This window comes from Metopolophium dirhodum, chromosome 4 (genome assembly GCF_019925205.1).
Source record: "Metopolophium dirhodum isolate CAU chromosome 4, ASM1992520v1, whole genome shotgun sequence".
Taxonomy (NCBI): domain Eukaryota; kingdom Metazoa; phylum Arthropoda; class Insecta; order Hemiptera; family Aphididae; genus Metopolophium; species Metopolophium dirhodum.
Genome location: NC_083563.1, coordinates 12197277 through 12223398, shown reverse-complemented (window position 1 = coordinate 12223398; position 26122 = coordinate 12197277). Strand labels below are relative to the sequence as shown.

The following is a 26122-nucleotide window of genomic DNA, read 5'->3' as shown; positions in this document are numbered from 1 at the left end:
TTGTCGTGGACCACCGTGACACCACATATATTGTAACCCGAAACTGCCTGTATAAGCACTTAGGAGATTTTATTTCAATTATACGATTTTTGATTTTCGCCTCTCCTCCCTTTGCCACCATAGTACATCTATAAATACGAACGGTTATTGTGCTCGGCATAATTATTGTAATATTATAATGTCGATTTTACTATAGACATAAATAATCTCCGCGGCGAGAATCGGTGGTTATATATAGACTTTATACAAATTAGAATAATGAATACATATTATAATATATACGATCTGTCAGTTCTATTAAGATGACTTCATACGTGAGATTAATGAATAATGATCGAACTGCAAGTTGCAACGAAGTATCGCTAACGTGGATACTGTTGACCGTCCTCGCGAGCCATTATAAACTATCGTGTTTGTATTGACAACAATTTATTAAGTATGGCAAAATCTTTTCAAATAATATTTTCTAACACAGAAAAGGAGGAAGTTTTATTTTTGAGAAATGACCCACAGGTGCACCTTTTATTGATTAAGTAATACGTACCAAACCATTATGGTTATTTTTTACATTTTTAAGAAAGAAAATTACACTTTGGTATTATTATAATTTATAGCTAAAACGCGTTTATATAACAAACAATCAAACAAACGACTTTTTAAGGACTACGTTGATACGATGACTTATTATACACGCTACCTGTCCTATATAAAAAAAAGAATATAATAATTTGTACATTATTTTAAGACATAATCACATGATGATTATGAATTAGGACTTATAAGTTATAAAACTTAATGCATTAGCATAAATATCATTAGTATAATATGTAATACATATTATTATATACGACTATTATAGTAATACGTCATTATTTACTCATTAAAAAAAACAGAATATTAGATCTTGAAAACTTTAATTCAGTATTCATAACTCATAAGATACTTCTCGACATAAATATAGTATACAATTCACAAAATAATGACGATTTTACAACTTTTAAATCATCCTAAAATTAGAAAAGGTTGTAATATGCTATCGAATAAATTTGTAGAGATCGGATAGCTATCCTTATTGCAAGTACGAATATAGAAACGCATATTATGAGTTTTGATATCAGCCCACCTTGCAGGTATGATGTAAAATTATTATACATATTGTAAGTTATTAAGTTGATGTTTAAAAATTAAAATATTTTTTTCACAAAAAATCAACAAAAACAAAATGATTACCTTTGAGAATTTTCTCTTTGGTACCTAATAAATTATCTCCGTGAGAATATATTATTGTAATAATCTCTGTGCACAACGCGTAACTATATGTGTAGAACTGTAAGAGTAGACCTATTACAGGTACAGTTGTTACGTTTTCTTCCGTTGTAGTCGTACCAGCGCGTTTGCAGAATGATTATTAGCCGCCCTTTACTATAACAATATTATGTATCAGCTTCACCGTCATTCAGTCGGAAAATGACGGTAGCATTGCGTTAAATTCCGCATTTTACTGACTCCACCTCTCACTATGCTCGTGCGAAGGAATCTACAAAGGTGGCGGCGGTGGATGGTCTGGGTTGGAGAAAAAAACAAACGTTTTTGCTTGATATTTGCTCTTCCATATAAAGTGTGCGCCTCCGGCAATTGTAGGTATACTATATATAATAGCTATAACAAAGAGGTATCTCGTCGAGTTGGTCCACACGATAGACGCAATAATGGTTAGTTTTTCATTTATCCTAATCTCGTGCGTTTCTGAAATAATTTACCACAAATTCTCACCTACATAATGTAAATAATTGATGTGTATACTGTATACATATTCACAAAATTACAAGTTTTCAATCATACCAATTTATACGCACGATGGCATGCATATCAAATTATATAATATTACATTTTGTCCAAGAAATGAATATAGTTTATGTTTTGAACTTTCAAGGAAAATCGGGCAAACCTAACCTCGTTGACCGTCTCGACATATTATTTGTAAATAATGAGAAAGATGTAGAAATATATGAGTGAGCGGGCATTGAAAAAAAAAAAAAATGTTTTGTAAGAAATGAGTTAGAAAAATAAATGATTTGCTGCCCCGTATATGTATATATAATAATATAAAACAGCTGCAGTATATGTATACACGACGTAATGTGCAGCTCAATTTATCTTTATTCATATATTTTAACGATAAGTTGATCATTATATTGGACGGCGTGAAAATTGCTCGTCGGTTACTGACATAGTTCTTTCAATGGTTTATACCGTTTGGGCAATAGTTGGTACCTATAATAGGTATGTAATAATATACCACATAAACGCACGTGTGTCCGTACCTACTTGTGAAGTTATCTATCCAGGTACCTATGATAACATTTTGTTTTCGCGATCGGATCGTTTTTCAGCGGCCCACATTATAATGACGTTTTCTTCTACATTTCACTTGCTCGTGGATTATACAATATATTATACGCATAACGCACCTCGGCACGTACTATTATAATATACGCATGCGCGTTATGTGTGCACTATTCAATAATTCTCCGCGATAGGTGCAGTGACGGCGGCGGCGATTTCCGCGATTGTGCAGTGGCGGCGGCGGCGATTTCCGCGATTGTGCAGTGGCGGCGGTTCGCACGACGACCAAAATGCGGCCACCGGGTCTATCGCGTGTTATCTCTTATATTATATCGTAAGCATTACGCACTATATATTGTAAGTGCGCAGTGTATGTAGGAAATCGGATTTCCGTCAATCCGTCGGCGGCGGCAGCGTTTTATCGTCCGACGAAATCGCCGTGTTTTTCGTTTTGTTTTATACCTTATACCATTATTTTCACTTTTCTCGACCACGGGGCACGACTATATTATGCATAGGCATTACGCGCGCTCGTCTCGGGCACGATGCAATTACGCTCGGCGGCGGCGGCGGTTGTCCACGAACACCGTCCCTACCGTATAATAATAATTTATGTTATTATATGCCACGGCGTACACGTGGTGTGTGTGTATGTGTGTGTGCGTGTGTGTGCGTGTGTGAGTCTGCGTGAAAATGACAACGGCTCCCGTGAGATCAGTAAAACTTAACGCGGGTGGTCTACCGCGAGACGCTGCGTGGTGTGTGAATTGAAATTCGGACGACGAAGATCCAACGGCGGCGTAATGGTTTCGCGTACGCATAAGTATATTATAATAATAATATGTGCCTACTTACGCGATATGTGTGTGTATATAATTATTGCAGACGTTCGATAGCGTTCCTGATACCGGTACACGCAACCCGTGTCCCGTGAGGAGAAACTGCCGGGTTCCGAAAGGAAAGTCTTAAGGAAATTCCGCACTAACCGGTGTCGGGGACGTATTTGAACATTTTTGTATGGTTATTGGAACGATGCGGTCAGATGGACGGTCGACGCAACTCGAGTTGAGGGTTCGTCAACACGACAGATGAAAGACAGCGAGTGAGCGTGAATCAATATTACGCTCGTATACACCGTCCCGGACGTGTTTACCTACTATACCTAGGTATACAATTTAACACGTCTCCGCTTCCAGTTGGCTAGACTTGGGAAATCAAATAAAACTACTGATGTTGAATCCACAACCCTTACGCTTGTTAATTAATATTCACAGAAGCAGTAAAAAATAAAAACGCGTTATGATGGCATTGTCCTGCAGCCACGATGCGAACGAAGAAGCGAAACAGCATCATTGTGATTCGATTAAAGGGTGAGAACCTAACGCCTCCCTCAGACACAAACACAGGAATAAAAAATCCTGGATACGATATCGTCGGTATTTATATAATATAATATTATATATCCAATTATATAAATTAAAGTATAAAATATGCATAATCGACGCGTGACTTTTGGTTTTTTTTTCCACACGCATTTCAAAATTGGCGAAAAAAATGGTATTGCTTTGAGGATTCACGCTCAACCGAACGGACGTCGTCGTCACACACACTGCAACGATGACCGATGTGGTTTTCGATGGGTGACCGCAGCAGACGGTGCCGAATCGCCGATGAACCGTGCAGATATATTATAATATATTCCTCGTATTATATTATATTCTAGTGTGTGTGTGTGTAGCAAGGGGCAAGTGAGGAAATTCAGTTTCTGCATCGCAGAGTGGGTCGTTTCCCCATTGTCCGAATACGAACACGAATATTATTATTATTTTTATTGTTATTGTACCTATATATAATAATATAGTGTGCGAGCGCGGTTCGATGATTGATGCGCGTCGAGGAGTCGTCATTATTGCTTCTGCCGGCGTGAATTATAATATGTATGCGCGTACAACTGTGCAGTTGATCGAAAACCTACAATGTCGAGTTTTTATTATAATTCCGGGACTTCAATATCGTTGCATATTCTTAATAATATGTATGTAGAAACGTGCGTTTTAAATTACCTGCGAAATTATATTTAGCGTATTTTGAAAGTTTTTGTAAAATCAAAATAGATATCAGGTTAAAGTATTTTCGCGTGAATCTGCGTTATTAAACTGTCGAAAATAAAATAATTTGATGCATTAAAAAAGTTATTAGACGCAGATCTTAAATATACATTTTGGCATGATTGTAACAAAAATATTTTTAATTAATTTTTAATACTTTATTATGTAAAATAGGAACGTGAAATGTTTTTTCTAAGGAAAATTAAATATTAATTGCCATTTGTTCATAATGCTGCAAGTAACAACAACATATATGCCTTAATCGATGACCCCATAACTTATAAACTATGATTGTAGGTTTTATTTGTATTAGTATATTTTGTTATTCTTTGGTAAAAATTAATTAAAAAATGCATTTGATTTAAAAAATAAGTAATGTACTTATTTCTACATTTTCTGGATGCATGTAATAACTATATTTTTGTCGAAACGTTTAATAAGTGCATAAAATTATATTAACTTTTTCGTGCTGTATATAGAAAGTCCCGACTCTGAATTTCTAACTTTTGTAATGCAAAAGATGAAATTATTATTTATTTTGGTTAAACACACCCGGACGCGTCCTTGTCGAAATCTAATCACGTCAACTACCTATTATATACGTAATAATAATAATATTATGTAAATACAGCGACTGTCGCCCGTAACACGATACGCCGTGCGACGAGTAAAGCGATCCACCGCCGCCACATATTATATTTTAAAAATGTATTATTATTTTATAAATCGTCCCGTGTAAGACAATATACCGAAATGCGTATGACTACGGTACGCTGACCATCACGACGGCCGTATCCTCGCTGCAACTCACTGATGGGTATATGTATAACATGATAATATAAGTTATATTATCAGATGGTGTACTTATATGCCTTATATGCTGTTTAAGTCTTAATATTCGTCGTGTATTATTTTCATGATGTTATAATCCTATCGTGATTTCAGTCGAAGACCAATTTTCGTTTCGTCGACTAAAACGTTTCGTATGATTGGATTTACAATAGGTATGCATAAAAATATTACATAAAAAAGTGTATTAAAATTTACAAACAAAAAGAAATAACAATGTTATTTATTATAAATTATACTGATGAAAAGCTTGAAAACTATAAAACTTCAGTATCGAGAATGCTGGTCATATTATATTATATAATATAGTAACAGCCTATTATACCTACAAATTAAACCAACAGATCATCTATACTTAGACATAGAAATATTTCAATAGTTAAATATGCTATCACCCGGAAAAAATTATGTGACATCAGTTTTTTGGCATTGCAAAAATAAGTAAAATTATGTACACATAATAATATAAACTTTAACAATAGTTAATATACTTTATACCTTTAAATCGAATATTATGTTTTCTCGTAGATTGCTATTGTGTATAATAATGGTCCAGCTTTTCTTTAATACACTTAGGTACAACACTTGCCGGTATACGTATAGTTTAACGTGTAAATACGACCATATTATGTTATTTATATTATTATATATTAAATCATTGTTTCTTTTTACGTGGTACCATATAGACTTTCAAAAGTGTGGATTTTATATTCCTACCTGAAGCTTGTATCCGGGTCCAATTTGGAATGGTTCTCTGTTTTTTTGCACAAATCCATTAACATGTTTTATGTTAGATACCGTGTGTGTGTGTGTGTGGCGTGTCCGGTTCTCCAAAGATGTCTAAATCAAACTCGATTTATTTTTATTTTATCCAGCCAACGCACGTCATATCATTATAAAGTGCCAAAGTGGCAGCAGCTGTTATACGGACATACTATGCTTAGTAATAATGATACTTATTCCTAGCTGCATCGCTTGTTTGTGAAAGAGGTCGGGTCAACCAACGTTTTTGGTCAAATCAGTATTATTAAAAAAAATTATGTTTATAAATCCATATCGATTATTTTTAAAATAAGTCAACCATATACGGCCATATTGCCCTTTATATTTTGTGGAAGTTATATATGTTAATATTATATTGCGCAAATTAAAATTTTTACTTAAAATCTTTCGCAAATATACGTTCAACTTCGTTAAAAGTTGTGTGAAAAGTATACCTACATAATAATATTATGTTGGTCAGTCAGTAATATTTGTATCGACATTTTCTCTAGATGTGTAAATAATTTAAACATGTCATTATATTGCACCGTTTTGTATATACCAAATACCTTACTACACGAAAATACCGTTTTTTTATCAATAAAAAGTCACACAGATACTTTCTTATGGACGCGTCGTTAGGCACTGATAAATTATATAATATAATGTATAATAGAGCTGACCGATTTGTCGTTGACATATTGTGTAGGTAATAGGTATGTATAGGTACGAATTTTGTTGTTATCATTAAGTCGAGTGATCTTCCGTGACATAATTTTAAGGACCCGTTGCTGCAGACAATTGTGCTTATTTGTTCGTCGTCAGGAGCAGTCAACACGGCAGTCCATCAATTTTAAATAACTGTTGTGTTTGGTTTTTTATTATTATTATTATTATAATAATAGTAGGTAGGTACCTATACTTGCGCGTTTAAAACGGCACGCCAGCCAATCGGTTTTTTCCTCGTTCATTTATGTTTCAATAATTATATGATTTGTATGTTATTATACATTTATACGACGGTGATTTCACTAACTACAGAGTACATTTCTTATCGTCGGTAAAAGCTATTAGGGAATTTGAGTTTTTTCTCATAGTAATAATTTTGGGTTCAGTATGCACATAGCACACACTCACACATATTATGTAATATAATAATTAACGTAATATATATATATATCATACATCCTGTAGTAATTATTATACTTTTCATGTAATGCTCACAAGTCACAATAAGAAAAAACCTAAACGAGTTAAAAAAATAACTATTTATTGGTTAAACTAGTATTTATTTTGTAAATATACGCGATAAAATATTGAATAATATTAAGATAACGTAGCATCAGAAATCGAGTTTGTTGCTAACGTTCCTAAACAAATCTGCAGTCTCCATAGATGTTTTTAGGACACAGATAAATGTCTGCAATATTATATTATATTGTGACTATGACGTGAGTGATAGTCAGAAAAGTCAATAGCTCACCGGAAAAACATGATAGGTACATCGCTGCATTCACGGCGAAACAATATGTTTGCTGGTTGCGAGCAAAGTATAATTAATGTGTATAATATAATAATAATTGATACATATTCAGATCAAATAACATTTTATCCATAGTAATCTCATACGTACCTACTACTGTTTCGACGAATCGCTCTCCGACAACTTATGTGGGTATAGAATAACATAATATGTACTACTTATACATATATATATATTATATATATAGGTACCTACAGAAGTTGTATATAAGATCTATTTCTACATTGTTTCGCGTACATCCATTATAACGCGTATGTATTATTATTTATGCTCATCATTCATACGACCGTGTAATACGATATTTAATTTGTTCCAAACTTCCCAGCCTTGAAATCAGTCCAGACCATCGCTGTAAAAACAAGTCGGGCAACATATCACAATTTAATGATTTCGTTTATTTTCTAAACGCTGCTGCAGGGTCCCAAAGTACGGCAAAACATAATATAATAATAGAAATTACGCGTGTACGAAAAAAGGTGAGGAAAAAAAATCGAGGGGCGATATTATATGTTCGACGGCGTGTATAATGTTTGATCAGTCAATATAGATATATTATATTATATATATTATGACGTAGGTATAGTATCCGTGACGCTGGTGCAATTTTCCAAAAATCTAAGATTCGGAGGATAGTAAGCTCACTCTCAGAAAACGTTCTGGTATTGGGGTCATCGTTATTTCACATTATTCGGTGGCACGCAATGAGACACATTATTAGTATAGGCGATAGTATAGGTACAAAACCAATCAATATTGCTCGAAAAAAGATTTAACGACATTACATATGGGTAAAGTTAAAATACTATTAAATACATTGAGATCCAAATGCGTACCTATAGTTGGCATAGGCGGAACTAGAACTTAAATTTTTATTGTGTGTGGGGGAGCTAAAACTATAAAATACGTCTTACGAGACAAATCACTTTATTACCTTATTCACAATATTTATAATAATAATCAATTAAATACTTAAATAAAGTATTGATGGTATACCAACCTTAGTAATTATCTTTATATATATATTAAAACAATATTCTCCTGTCTTCAGTGGTATATTTATTAATAATATCTTTCAGGTTTTCATTGATTTGTTAAATATTTTTCAATATTTTTCAATATGTTTCAATATTTAACAGTACGTTTGAAAATTGTTTATGCTAGTCCGTAGCCAATTTTTTATTCATCTCATTATAAAATATGTACACACTTTAATCTATAGTGTTAAATGTATGAACTTTATGAATATAGGTACCTATATAGGACATAGGTGCATATCATGTTTATGATAGACGTATTCAATGTTGTCATTAATCGTATATAGGCCTTAGCTAGTAAATATTTTTTCCACATTTTGTGAAGTCAAAATTATTTTTTTGTTAATGCCTAACGGATTAAAATATTGTAATAACATAATTTTTATACAAAATCATAATATAATATGATGTCACACAACTATTATTCATGTTAAAAAAATATAATAAGTAAGTAATGACATTAAATTGATAAATGTCTTGGTTTATATGTTAACAAAAACAAATGTTTATAATAATATATAATACTTTTTTTTACATTGTTTAACAAAATGTATACAAGTGACACTGCATCTCATTTTATTTAAACAACTAATAAATATGGATTAATACATTTTTTATTGTAGAAATAAATATCTATACATTTTTTACTGTAACCATCTTGGGAAAGATTACAATATTTTTTTTTAGTATATAGTATATAGTTTATACCTACTTATATTATATTGTGTATATATAATATTATAATACTTAAAAATAAAATAAACTACAAAATGTTGTACTTGTAAATCGATTATAATTTTGTGAAATACTTAGTCGTAGGTAGGTTCAATTACATACTCGACGTGTATGATTTTGTATATACATAAAAAAAACATAAAAACAAATGTTTAATCATACGGTTTATTGTCTGTATAATTTAATTTTTAGCGAACAAACGTTTAATTAGATGTGTGATTTAAAAATTAGCATAGGTACTATTAATTTAAGCTTATCATTATATTTACTTGTGTAGTTGTATGTATGATGTATCTATACACTGCACATAGCACATAGGTTGTTAAAAGATTACATCTGTATTATAAATGTTATGCTCCTTAAAAACTTGATTGATATTATAATAATTGAGATAGTTGGTTTTATTATCGCGAACGTAAATTATTCACGAATTATTCGTACTTATATGTATATTATTCGTACTTATATGTATATTATTATAATTTATAATATATTATACTTTCTTTTTGATTATATTTACGATAAAAATAAATTCAGCTATGGACCGCAGCTATACCTGTGTGGATTGCCAATCTAAAAACGAGTGTGAATTATAGTATTTATTTATCTTAGTTTACAACTTTGAAAAGTAAACGAGTGTAAAGAAAAAACACAAAAACACCGATTCTCACGAAAACGTAGATACGTTTCCAGTTATTATTTCTTAGTATTCCATAAAATAATATCAGGTGCTTCCGTTAATATAACGTATTTAAAAAAAAGCAAATATACAGTTTTACTATCTAAAGACGGAAATCTTAAGACTCACATATTATGTTATATTATAATAGGTAGTATTACATGATACAGTCATATTATACGCATTTTCTCAAAAATATAAATATGTACAAAACAAATGTCCGACTATATAGATATTTCAAGCATCTTACATTAAAACGATGCAGTTTTATTTTAAATTAATTATTGATACCAACGAAAAGATTAATTAATTAATTAATTAATTAATGAAATATATGATTATTATTTAGTTATTATGTACGTTTTTGATGACATAATATATTATTATTATATGTATAATATACTTTCTTATTTTATATTTGGTGTAAAAACTAAATTATTTTTCTTTTGGATAAATGATATTATTTATTACTGTTTTGAGAATGCACGTTGTAAATGCTAATACATTTTACATTATCGTTCATATACGTTTTATTAATGGGACTTCGTGATTTTTCTAACAATTACTATTGTTTTAGTAGAAAGCAAAGAGAGAAATGTTATTTTTTTTTAAATTAGCGATTTCGTGAATACGACCAGATGTTCAAATAGAATGGTTAGGAAAACACACAACTGAAGACAATGTCTGTTGGGTGATTATTATTACATTAAAACTATACAACTGTTTAGGGTGATATAGCAAGGTGCATCATATAAGTACTTGCCGAGTTGAGTTATTTTATTTGAATAAGACATTTTATAAATTAGGCAATTTGTTTTGTATCAATTTTAAACATAAAATTACGGATACGTACCCAAAGTAAATTCACCCCGCCAAAATTGACTTATTTTTCAGTGATACGTTAATCACTGTAAACTTTCTATAAGCATATACATATCCACTGTTAATTGTGGTTTTTGACCGACCCACGCGTGGTATATCCTATACATTTTATAGACATTATTACCCTAGAGTCATATTAAAAATCCTTATTAAATACAGGTATACAATATGTATAAGCCCGCGGGACGGACGGACAGAAATCTCGGAGCGGCGGAACTCGTAAAATATTAAAAATAATTGGCGTTTAGTAAATGAATATTATTAATAAAATATATTATTATGTTTTTATTATCTATACCGTAAATGTATAATATAATGTATGTATATTATATATTACGTTAGATAGAGGTACCTATCCATTTTTGTATTAATTTTTATTTATTTATTTCTTAATACCAATTCTTTTTATTTATTATACTATTTGTAACCGATGGCGGTATATGCACGTGGACTGTATGAATATAACATAATAATATAAGTGCGTGCGTTAGGTATGTATATGATAATATTTTGTTGTTTGCCGATTCATCCTAACTTTTGCGAATAAGTATTATAATTTGATGTTTAATTCATGGCATAATTTATGCGGAATAGCGTTGTGAATGTATAATTATCTTATGTGACTACTACCTTGCTGCAAATATTACATTATATATGATTGTACACGCCAAGATAGAAATACTCGACGTCTGCAAAACCATCAACATTAAGAGTTAAAGAATAAACCAAGACTATAATGCTGAACGTAATTTTTTTTCATATTTTATCTTAAATGTTGTAATATGTAATTAGAAAATTTTCTAATGGTCTGTAATTATCGGGTATATTTTTTTCTTACAACCAGTGGTTTTAAATGTCACTATTTACCGTCGTAAGTGTATTTTTTAAATTGATTTCGTTATTAAACGCAAGGTGTATTTAATGCGTATTATGACTGTTGTATTCAAAACATGAATTTCTTTAATTGGATATGTGTTATTTGTATATCTATAATATACCTACCAGCAGCTAGATACTTTTTAAAGCAATGATTTTTTTTTAGGCTGACGAGTTTCAATGTTAAACAAAGAATACAAAGAAAAATATATCATACTATTTATAGCATACCTACTGTTTATAATACTAATTTGAAGTAAAAACAAAATAAATATGTGGTTATAGAAATCCTTCAACCATAGAATATGCTAATAATTATATTTTGTTGATAAATCTCGTGTTTTTTGGTCGATGCACAAGAGAATGAGTGTAAAGTTGTATTGTAATCTGTGCAAGAGAAACTACACGCGTTATTTTTAATAGTATATTGATAATTATTCCAACTTGTGAATTTGCAACAAATTTATAGATACATATAAATTACCGATATGCGCATATACCTAACATATATTTCAATTATAATTTGTCCGTAAGTAATCCAGCGTATGCGGGAGCCAGTAGTCAATGTATTATATTTTAATGGTATATTAAGTAATTATCACTCCAAATCGTGAAACAATAAAAATTATAGATCCATGATCCATGCAAATTTATTAATTTTACTGTGATCCCTTGTGTGCGGAAGCCGCGCAGTAGTCGATGCATTTAAAGTATTTAAAATCTAAATTACGTCTATCCTGTGATTTTAATTTATTTCTGTTTACTTTGCAGTCGAACAAATTAACATTCACTGTGGGTTTATAATGCATAATCGTGTTGGTTTAAAAACTGGACGTCTATTAAAGCTTATACAACTCACAGATTTTTACGATTTCCACGAAAATGTTTACGGCCATAACGAAGCGATTATATAGACTTGTTCCATTTAATAACCTTCAAGTCATTAAAAAATATTATTTTTTTTTAATACATAGTTGTATCCTAACTAAATAACTATCTATGCAATTTGTAGGCATATATTCAGCTGTTGAAAGAAAAAGAAAATTAAATATAATTGGTATACCTAATTTTACTATTTATTAGTATTATTATTATATTCTGGTGACGTTAATATATTATTTTATGATAACCGCCATCAGACGTAGGTATATTAATTTGTCTACACATGGATTTTGATCACTTGATTAATCGATAGAGTATATAACTGATTTCGTATTCACTAAGCATAAGGTATATTCTGTATGTTTGACATTATTTTATGATGCAAGCTTCGTAGTAGCTTGTTTCCAACGACTCCAATCTATTGCTGATAATAACCATTTGCACTAGTATTGTTCAGATTCCTTAGTTCGTAGGAAATTACAATATATTACATAGGTATATAATATAATATATATATATATATATTATGTTTATTACTATATTATGAACTGTATTGCTACGGAAGCTGCTGCAAACGCTCGTCGTTCGTCGATGACCTGCAACAGCGTCGACAATATGTGTGCCCAATGGGCAGGTTAGGTTATAATATGCCTGCCCACAATATGTTTATATTTAAACTGTAGGTACACAATAAACCTAACTATAATAAATATATGTATAATGTATATGAACATCGTATATATTATACATAGTGTTATGTAAGTAGTATATGAAAATATATACCCCCCTCAGAGGTCATAAAATCACGACTCCAGATATCTCGATGAACATTATTCACGTGTAGGTAAATATAACCTTTTACTATCGGGAACCAGCAGTAGCAGAGTTCAATGTTTTTCCTTACTTTTTAAAATAATTTCGTGTCTAATTAAGGTACCTGTTATAGTCGATTGTTGCAGCGGGAAATAAACAAAGCGTCTAAGAGCAAAGAGAATCGTGAGTATATTATAAAGTATAGGACTTCGTATCTATAATATTATTATTATTTTTAGTTTGTTTTGCGCGGTCCGAAAATCAAAAATAATAATTATAATATTATAGAAACTCGTGGGCCCTGCACATCAGCTCTTAACGCGTTTAAGTCTCTCATGATTTGATTAAAACAGAAAACTACTGTCATAGTGTCATATTATTATTATATATATTGTGTATATTGTAAATAGAGTATAGACAATAACGATTTTCATCGTCTATTTGTGTGTGTGCGTGCGTGTGTGTGTGTGTGGTAAAGACACAAGTGATTTACTCTTTTTGATGTGGTCAAAATTCGATTCAGAAATGTTTTGTGATAAAAACAACGATATCGGACGCCAACAGACATTTGGCCTGACTGGCAAGTCAGCTCGGTTTCGGTGTGGGTTAGGTTTCATTATTATATTATATTAGTTCAAATTGTTATCGATATTATAATTATTTTGATTTGTTCGCACTATGTCGTCCGTCTGCAGAGTCGTAAAAGTAGTCCGTCCGGTGTCCACAACATTATCGTTAAGCAATATATATTATAAAATAGTGTATAATATATACGTTTTGGAGGCGCAATAGGCACGCGTGCAGTGCACAAATTTATATATATTATATATTTTATTATAAACGCGTTTTGTATAGACAGTGGAAAACAAAAGGAAAAATTATTCACGTCACGGTAGATCCATCGCACATTGTTTACGGCACACAATTATTATATCGTTATAAATTATTATTATGATATAATATTATAATATAATAAACCGCACGACTACGACAATAAATATATTACAGGCGGGTGAAGTGGTGTGTGCACGTACCAACAAATATCTCGACGACTATGCGAATCGTATTAATTTTATTCGACTTGCGCTAGTCGTCATCCGTGTAGATGTAAGCCCAGCGTGTCAATTACTGTTGGAAAATACATTCGTTAAATGTCTTATTAAATTTACTAGCCATATACAATACAATATCGATCTGACTCTTTTCCGACGAACGTATGACCCTAATATGATATAATATATTGTACTAAATTTGACTGAATATGACCGAGGACAAATAGAGCCACAACACTGACACACATAATATAAAATAAGAACCGGGTACACGTAAATGTGGTAATGGTTTGGCTCGATCGAGATGCTTATATATTTATTGCAGTGAAGTGATTAAAGTGGTTACAATTTTTTGTTTGCTTATTCTCAGTAAGCATAATAATAATATATAGTTATGGTGACCGTTGGTTATGCGCCTCCTTCTATGGACATGTGCCTGGCAGTTCTGGCAAAATAAAAAAATTGACTAAACGATAGTGTGTTCCATTCCGGGGTAGGTACGCTACTTATTGTTCGTTATACGATATCAGTTAATATACGAAACGGTTTCCGAAACCGCCTTGCGGAAAGTTCGACGAACGCGTTTACGGAAATCGCCAAAAATATATGAATAAAAAACACAAAAGAAAAAACCGCGACGCGGCGTGTTGTTGATATTCGATGTATAAATGTATAAAAGACCACTCTCTCGCGGCAATAATATAGAATCACGTGATCTTCGAACGTGTATTGTTATATTGGTGTGTTACGCCATATACACGCGCGTAACGTCCTAACTGAGCTTCATTAAGGTGGAACTATATAAGTCATATTATTATTATATATAATATATTGTGTATTAAAATATGATATAATATAATATTATTATTGTCGTCGTCGTCGACTGCGCCGGCGAGCAATATAGCATTCCAGTACAGAGGTTTTTATATTTTTGCAGTAATGAAACTATAAAATATATTTTATTTTATCATTAATGTGTCGGATGTATTACGACGTATACTACTGCAGCAGCGTATATATAATATTTTTTGTACGATATTATTATAACAATGCGATGTCGTTGCAGATAGGTTCTGTATATTATTAATACGCGTTGCTAACATCGGTGGAGTGTGGACGTTTAAGAAAGTTTCGATATGAAAAGCTGTGTGCACACAGTACAATAATATTATTGTTGTTGAAAGCGTCCGAGGCATTTTTTATCTGGGTTCTTTATTATTATTTTTTTTTATTTTCTGCGGAGAGATGTTGATGTCTCTAACGTCTCCGAATGGGATCCGACGGAATAGAATATAACATAATGATGTAGCATTGTACATATACAATACGGTGAATGGTAATCTGTTTAAATTTGCGAAATCGTACAAAAATCGGATTATGTGAAAATTGACGAAGCTGGTTTAATTGATTATCATCCATCATATACAATACGTACGAGGTACATTATTATTAAGTAAATACAAATTACTACTAAACCGTGTTACTTATTATGACTATTTTTCGTACTTATATCTGATCAAACAGCGTTTTCCCGTTAATTTAATAATATCTATAAAGATAATACAATAATATTTGAGCTTGCGTGTTTTCAAACCCAAATAAATAATAATATACAATATTAAAATTCCGTTATATTCAGAATTATAATATATACCTACGTATGCGTATGAGTTATAATGACTAACAAGTCAATAGCACTTGTACATCGCGTATAACAGGTAACTACTTTATTTGCATACGTAATTTGACGATGATTTCAAACGTTTGCTAATATCCGTCCGCGGTATTGATATTGTCCAATCCTATACAAATTGCACTTTGATAATTATTATATTATTGTGATGTATCAGCCTTAGGTGATTTCGGATGAATTACGACTTACGAGGTACCTAATGGACTCCCAAGTTAATATACACATTCCATACCGCAGCTACCTATATTATATATTATTAATAATATAACTATAAAATATTCCATTCGATTGCGTTTTGGACATCATCATTCGACTGCGATATATTATTATAATCCACAGCAAAGCGACTGAGTCCGTGAATAATAACTCGCATACATATTGCTATTATGTATGTAAAAGTGAAATAAAACCCTGATACAATAACATTTGTTCACAGTTTAACGGAAATAAACAGGATATCATATTACGTGTGTTATGTCGTTTTCGTATAAAATGTCCATATAATTTCGTGTTTCGCTTTGTTCATTTAACAACACGAAATTCTTCACGATCACATTTTTGTTTACCGGATAACTGTACTGCGTGGGTAATTGACGTCTTCGAAATTCGAGAATATACCGCATAAATTATATGAACAGTAATAATAACGATATTATGGTGGTTGAAAAAATAAATATTTTTGTGATATCCTGTGAGTTTTATTTGTTTAGAATTTTTCTCCGCAGAATGATATGCGATTTTATTACAAAATAAATACCTACCAACACACGTATTTGTGTGACGCGTTTACCTCCGACCGATGAGCATTTATTGTTTGAACTTGTCGAACGCCGAACGAAATCAAACGTCTTCGTCATCCCAAACCCAACGGAAGTGTTTATTTCCCGTGTTGCGAATCGAAGGTTTTTTATTTGTTCATTTCGATTATCATCTGCTACTATAGCTCTGGTGTAGCTATAAATCGCGACGGTCGCCCGTATAGACGATTAACACCGAGATTTGTCGAGATGTATTCAGAGTTTTTTCGTATATTTTTTGCTCGGATTATCGCCGGTAGGTATTTAAAGGCAAGTCGGGAGAAACGTTTAGTTTTTTACATATAGCGAACAATATATGAGTAGCGTTCTCTGTGGGAAAAATTCAATAACGTTATGGATCGAACACTGCGAATAAGAAACTGCATGACGACAATGATGCGTGCGTATATTCCTGGTATATTATTATACTATCTTGCGGACGCTATAAAAACGAATCACGTTCACCCGTCTATACCTATCTCTCTTTCTCTCTTTCTCTCTCTCTCTTTTTTTTATCTCTGTCTCCACCACACACACACAATGTTAAGCCGGGAGATCCGAAATTGGTGCGAAACGTGGCGGCGCGCGTGTTGTCGTCGGAAACCGAGAAAAAAAACAGCGGCGGCCGACGCGATGTTCCGATGTTCTATGTATATAATATTATTATGTATTATTTAGTATCGTTTCAAGACGATTGCGAGGCAATATTCTTTGTGTACGCGTATACCGGAAGCGATCGGTGTACCTACCTCTACCAATTTCATATAATACATAATATAGATATACACAGATCCAAGAAACACCGTGACAGATCGATCGACATTCCACCGACGCGGGTACATACGACGACGTGTATGGTATATCTTACCTATAAATTGTAATATTGTGAAGGTATACGGCGTGTATATAATAATAACTAGCTGATCCCGAGCACATCGTTGCCCGTTAAATGTATCAACTCTATATGATTCAAACTTTGTTCAATTCGTTATTTAATATTCGGTGTATGGTGTTCAAAATGTATCTTAACTTTTCCATTGCCCGGAATAAAAATTCTGATTCACATCAGTACATTATCAAGTAGGCAATCTACCTTCGGTTTGTAGGTAAGTGTATGATTATAGTGTATAACTCTAAAGTATTAAAATTATACCAAGTTTCTCGTTTTTACTTAATTCCGCCTACAGTGGATTAATATAATCAATTTATACAAAATCCTATTCTAACCTAAGCGTACTAAAATCCGATGAATAAAAAAAAAACAAATTTAACCCTTTGTAAATTAACATATCTTTTTCCCAGAGGTCCAATCTACCCACGAACATTAATTAAGATATAAATATCTAACTATATTAAATACAAACTGACTAAACTCTGGAACTACTTATCAGATCTTCTTGTATATATTATAAATGTCTTGATTTTTTTTTTAAACGAAAGAGTATTTCACGGAGAAGGTTTATATAAAGGAGAATTTTAGGACCACCTGTGTATAATATATTGGTTGCTATTGGTTAATCGGGCATATTTGTTGATTTGTATTATTTTCTTTTGTCAATATACATATAAGATCTGATAAGTAGTTCCAGAGTTTAGTCTGTATAGTTATATTCTGTGTATTTATATAGTTAGTCGGTAGATTAGACCTCTGGGAAGAAGATAGGTTAATATTTACAAAGGGTTAAATTTGTTTTTTATTTCATTCATCGGATTTTAGTACGGTTAGGTTAGGATACGATTTTGTATAAATTGATTATATTAAGTAAAAACGACAAACTTGGTATAACTTTGATACTTTAGAGTTAAATCATACGTACAAACAGCACGGGGTCCACGATCTACGTAGGTAGATTGCCTACCTGATAATGTACTGCTGCGTATCAGAATTTTTATTCCGGGAAACGAAAAAGTTAAGATAAATTTTGAATACTATACACTGAATATTAAATAACGAATTGAACAAAGTTTGAGTCGTATAGAGTTAATACATTTAAGGGGCAACGAAGTAAACGGGATCAGCTAGTCTATACTAGTATATAAAGAGGAGTTGTTAGTTACCATTGTTGAGGGTAATCTCTGGAACTACTAAACCGATTTCGAAAATTCTTCACCAATAGAAAGCCACATTTTTTGTGAGTGTCATAGACCAATTTAAAAAGGGAATTGATCATCCCTGGTAGGTTCTCAAACAGGAATTTTGAGATTTACGATAGAAATTTTTGTTTATTAATGGTTACTATGGGTTATATGAGTTGAGAATAATACTGATTTATTATTATTATTTATTATTACGTAACAGGCCATTATTTATAATAATTGATAACTCCTTTGTTTATTAAGTTAGAGAATCAATCAACTGTCATAAACGATCGGTTCAGTTGTTTCCGAGAATATAGGCCTCAAAGGTTTTCATTTTCACATTTATATATAAAGATATGTAGAAAAGAAAATCCACAACCGATATATAACTTCGTTACTGTCCACAATGATGACTACGACATCATGGTCAAATAAAAAGACCGAGGGATCAATACTTTGTTTCTTCCTTTTTTCCACAGTCTCGTTCGTTTTCTAACACACGCGGCACTTATACTCGTTCAGCTCCTCTCTGGTAGCGCGGCCGAAGACTCGCCACATAGGTTTTTTCTTTTTAAATATACAAATTACAAGGTGATTTTTTAAACATGTTCACCCTCATTTTTTCCTTTAATATTACGTTTATTCAAATTTTGATTTTTAGACTTTTTAAGTATACACAAGACCATATTTTCAAATTTCTTGTATTTTTTGTACTACTTAAGGAATGGCGATTGATGGTTTAGATACATCAAAATTCTCAAAAAATATATCTTTTTGTCACAGGGTCATCCTTAAAGTGGTACAAAAAATCTCAAGTATTCAAAAATATGGTTTCCGTGTGTACACAATTCAAAATTCCAAAAATCAGAATTTGAATACATGTATGATTTAAGCACACATATAGGGGGAACATGATTAAAAATTCACCCTGTATTTGTATATACATGTATATTATATTATCTATCTCATCGACGACACCGACACGAACGACTAATAAATGATACAATATACGATATATTACAGACTATAACAATATTATAATAATATAGAATGTGGATATAATATTATGATGATGGTGGTATATATTATTATATCGTATTATAAAAATATAATATCATACCACTAAGTTTTGGCTACCTCTGTTAAAAATATTGTTGTTATTGTTATTGTTATTGTTATTGTTATTATTATTATTATTATTATTATTATATCTGATCGAGAGACTGGCGCGGACACGAGCCCGAGACTTATCGGGTGCTGCTAATCGACGACGGCGGCGGGTGGTGTTATGTAAACTCCGACCTATAAGCATCTGCACGCTAAATCGTCGTCGTGCACACGATATTACATATAAGTTACCTTAACAATATTATTATATTATATTGTATACTTGCGTATGTACATATTTATATACCGGGTGATTCGTTTCATAGTAAACACTCATTATCACGTAATCAGTTCACGTTTTCAAAACGTTTCTTCTTTTTTGAAAAACCCAAATGTAAATCTTCGTGTTTGTATTCTTGCATTTTTACCATTTTTATAATTATGAATTTTTAAGTTTTATACTCATTCAAATAATAGCCTCGGTAGAATATTGTTCTGCTTCGGAATATGAAATAAATGTATATGATAATATATGATAATATAAGGAATTTAAAAGACTAAAACACTTTAAGGATTATAACGATAAAAAGGATAAAAAACAAACAAACAAATTATACATATCCATAATAATATGTTGAAAAATTCTTAACAAGAATGTATTTTTAAAAATAATTAACACGTTTCGAGATAAATTAGCGCCTGCTGCAGTTTAAAATAAACACCCTGTATACACCGCTTACGAGGCATTATAATGCGCAAGTGTTATACAGTGTCACGCGGCCGCCAAGAGTATAGGCATAGGTAGTTTATAATATCTAACTGGAGCACTGCTTTTACTTTTGATCGCTTTTGAAACGTTTCGCGCTCGACCAGCCTACAACACTACACAGCACATATATCATAAGTCATAACATTGTTGCGGTATTATAGGTATACTATGACAAACGAAATCTCATAGGACTTTTGGTGTGTGATGGATCTCACCCGAACTTCTGCCAAAACGCTCGTCTGTTCGATTGTAATATTAAATACCCGGGCGTGGACTGACTGGGGCATGGACTAACTGGGGTGTGGAGAAAACCTATATAGAACTCCATGTCCTATAACATTTTAACTTACCGATAATGACTTGGCTGCATCCGAGTTGAGTCCCAAATTGTATCCAGCTAGTCTCAGCGAGAGTATACCATATTTTACCAACTTTTGGTATATTATAGCTCCGCTTGTATATTTAAGCAAGTCAAGATAAAGTGCGTATAATAAATAATAATATATTATGTATATCACGGAACAGCAGTCAAAATAATACAATAATATGATCAAGCAACAGTATAATAATATTATGTAGGTATTAGGTATATGATTATACGAACATTTCCCAGATGATTGCAGATTTTACTTATTTGTACCATATAAACAATAATGGGTACATGAAACGTAGTTCATGATATTATATGTTATTATATTATATTATTATAATACCTATTAATAGTCATAAGTCATAACTCATAACTAATATCTTTACAACACCAAATTTAATGACAAGACTGTGATGATTTTTTTTTCAATTTTGATTACTTCTATAGGACGGGACTAAATTTGGGCTGAAGATAAAATTATTGACTCAAATAATAGAACATCGGATTTATAAAAAAATGGTTAAAATAATAAAACAAACAAATCTTTCAAATAATATTTCACGCCACATTATTAAGTTAGTACCTACCTAACGCTCGTCAAACGTTATTGAACTTTGCTTGTGGTCTTGAAAATTATTTGAAGGGACTAAGGTGCTAAGCCCCCGTAATAAGATCCCTCGCCACCACAAATCTCCCGACTTGAGTGTCAAGCCTGTAATACACGCATAACATACCCATACCTTACATTGGTTAAAAACGTTTGCGCTTTACAGATATTCCATCCAATGCCTATAAATTATATTTATTCCAGTCCGGCGTCCGCGCCTGCAGTTGATCCTTATATATAGACACTTAAGTGCGAGTTAATGTTTCTAAACGTTTGTAATTGTTTTCGTGTATACATCTCTATCATTATAAACATATATATATATATACATAATACGGTCTTGATTACAACAGCCAGACCGCCGGCCGCATTGTTTTCCCGTGAAACAGTGACGCCCATCTCCGGCCCCGGAGAAATGCAAAACCCTCGCTTGTGTGTGTTGCAGTTTTGTTATTTCTATTGTTTTTAGTTTTGCAGATTTTTTTCCTCCTCCTCGTCCTTTCCTTGTGATATTTGTCCCGGACGTTCCCACGAATTATGCGCCAAAACTAGATTCTCTTTCGACGAACTCGCCGCATGCGCTTTCTACAATAATAATAATAATAATAATAATAATTAATAGTTTAATATAATATTATTTTATATACATATAGTATAGTAATATAGTATAGCGTATAAATATAGACGCGTCGTCGCCGTTTATGTATGCCAGCCACTGTACCTGTTGCATTTCCGACGGTGGTCGAGCGCCGACGACCGATGATGATCGCGTGTGATGTAAATTATATTATATGTAATAATAAAATAATCAATAATACGAATTAGAACGATACGCAGAGGAACCTTTCCTGACGTCTTCTAGGCATAAATGCAAAATATATGATGATTGCGTATACCCACTACCCACACACAGCTCCTGCAGCTTTTACACAACGAGATACTAATATTATTATATTCTAACCGAAAATAAACCATTTGTCTAGTATTTCATTGTTTATATTAAAGTGTCTATATGATTGTCTGTTATTGTTACAGATGGAATCGCCAGGAACGTGGCGAAGACCAACGGGGTCAGGCCAGAGGAGAAGATTTCCACCGTGTCCAGGTAAGAACCAATATAAATATATATATATATATATATATATAATAGCATACTGTTGATAATATAATACGTGTTGTTTACACGCGTGTCTATGTAAAAAAAAAAATAGTATAATAACAACGTGATTGCGGCTGCACAGCATCAAGGTCAAATGTTAATATTGCCGTCAGTGTTCACGAAATCGTTAATTCGCATTATCAAACATTTCATTTCGGATATTTTTGATATACCTATACGTACGTTTCGAAAATGAAATTACAAACTTTAATTTAACGCCAGATATGCCTACAATTAGTTTGAATAACCAAAACCTCGAAATCATGTGTACACAAAGTTCACTATGTACGTTTTAAAGAATGTATGAACAAAATAGAAAAACGCTGCACCTGTAGGTATACGGTGAATATTATATACATTATTATTATTATTATTATTATTATAACGCGGTTTGTAGCGCTGTTGAAACACAGAACTTGAGGTTTGACCGGTGGTGCATTGTTTTGTAAAACTAATGGTTGAATTGTGTTGCATATTTTGTTTGAAATATTCAATTTTTTTTTCTTCACATTATCAAAGTAGGTACCTATAATACTATGGGCTGTAGTTGTAATGCCATTTTACAATTGATATGGTGATGTGGTTTACAACACGATAAAATGTTAATCACAAACGATAGGTAGGTATATTGATTGGAACTCGTTTTTTAGCTCGTTGTAAAAATTGCATATTATTATTATTATACACTCTGGTGAGTACCTGACAGTTATACAATTTTAATGCTTTCGGACACGTTGAATTGCTGAACGCGTAGTCCCACCTATAATAGCAGAGTAGGTACCTACTGCCGCGGTGGCAAATTGTGGGGTTAAATTGGCCAGTGAATTGTTTTTATGTGTGTGCGCCTTGCGATCGTGGTCGAGAGTATACATAATATAATATATCGAGTAAATTGTTTCGATATGATAGGTCTGCGTGTGTGCATGTGTTCGTGTGTGTGATGTGTGCACCATGTTATTTATTAGTTACCGTAACCACAGACCGTCAGATATTATTATTATAACGTACGTGTGTACATATTATATGTATACCCGTAGACCCAAAGTTAGTGATGGCCGTCGTATACGCAATGAGGTCAACGTTTATATTGTGTATTATTATATTGACTATTATTGTGAACATTTATACACACAAATAATATATTATATATAACGTATCGAACGTATATGTATAGGTTTAATACCTATTTAAGATATATATATATATAATAAGTACCTACCCGGAATAAATTAAACCTATGCTCAACATATTATGTACATATTATACTTACAACTCAACTCGACTTTTTATCATATATACAAGTATTTTAAGTATTTTACGTTACAGTATCTAAGTAGGCACGTGCGTCGCTATAACACGCTGCATAATATTGTATCGGTCTCTTAAACTTTTGGAACTGAGCCCGCGGCCGTCTTTGCACATTATTCGTAAACATAGTAAGGTATACATTAGGCTTTCGGCAAGCGCATTCGTATCCGTCGTCGGCCCTACATGCTCTGCAGATTATGTTCCTGCGATAGAATAATATTATAATATATACTAGCTATAATATTATGCATATCGACACGACGACGCCCGCAGTGATAGAGACGATACCATTATTATATCACATACATAACATTATATTATATTATACACATCGCGTATACATGATATAATATGTACCTATATTACAGATTACGGACATCGACCGCCACTGCAGACGTCTTAACAATATATTATACCTATTGCATACATATAGGTACGCGATATTACGGCACGGAACGCACCCATGACTGATGATTTTAAATAACTGTTTTGACCAGCGGCTACCTGAAGTCGACCGGAATACCGCAGACACACTGCAGGTTGCTGCTATTACTACGATTATGTTATTATTATTAGTAGTATTATAAGAGAGAAGGCATATAGATGATATTATATTGTATTTATAACGAACGATATTATTTACGAGCTGTTGAGTGGAATCGCGAAGAGGTTATACAATATTATATACACGGAGGGCTCCTATATAACGTGTAAAATGGTGCTCGCGCGGTTAATTACACGGTGTATATACACGATAAGTACAAACACAAAACGCATATCTACACACGAACACGTCGTACATAATATACCGAGCACGTGTGTATATATGTGTAAAACGCGTACATACCTATATATTGTTTATGAATACTGCAGTGTGTTATGTGTGTACCCCGTCAATCGTCATCTATCACGTCGCGTCTCGCGGTCCGTCATCGTCGGGAGACTTTAATGCCCCGTCGTCGTCGCGGTGACCTTTCTGCGGTAGAACAGTTGTTGTGGGTATAATATTATACGTACCTATAGTAGTTAGGATATACGACGATAACGGTGCAAAGGATTCTGCCACAGCATCATCAGTAATCATGCGTAAATACCTACATATTGTTGTATTATTATTATTTAAGTATTATATATCATATATTGTCGACTGTGGGCGGGCGGGGCGATCATCAAACGGACGTAGCACATTATGTATGCATTATAATCGCTCTGCGGAATGTGCCATGTGTATATTATATATAGGTATACCTATCGTTTTGTCACTGTGCTGCAGTGTGTATAGCGCATAGTTGTTTATCATTTTGCTGCTTTCACTATATTATCATTATCATAAAACTGCAAGCGGCAGTTTTGTCGGCAGCGCACCACTTTTTTTCTGCTGTTTTTCTTTTCAGGTTAATCGTTAGCCACTAATTGGCCTAAAACACACATAGGTATACGTGTGTACGCGCAATGTGCATATACGATTCGTATTTACACTGTGGTTTAGCGTACGATATAAGTTGCACGAACCATTTCTTGACATTTCCCATACCTACCAAAAAGAAGACCACGTCCCATTAGCATATATATACGCAGCGCCTGGAGTTGTTAACTCTATAGTCCATACAATGTGTTTGAATGTATGTACCTATATTTATATACGTTCAACAACTATACAACACGTGGTCTT

At 32.5% G+C, this 26122-nt stretch overlaps 1 protein-coding gene across 2 annotated transcripts in view; it reads left to right on the top strand.

Annotated features, from left to right (window-relative positions):
• LOC132943221 (calpain-1 catalytic subunit-like) overlaps positions 1–26122 on the top strand; it is a 96709-nt gene that overhangs the window by 27215 nt on the left and 43372 nt on the right. For both annotated transcript variants that reach the window (XM_061012110.1, XM_061012111.1), the window contains one exon: positions 23019–23088. In XM_061012110.1, coding sequence (XP_060868093.1) covers positions 23019–23088 — 70 coding nt within the window. The remainder of the gene's footprint in view (positions 1–23018; positions 23089–26122) is intronic.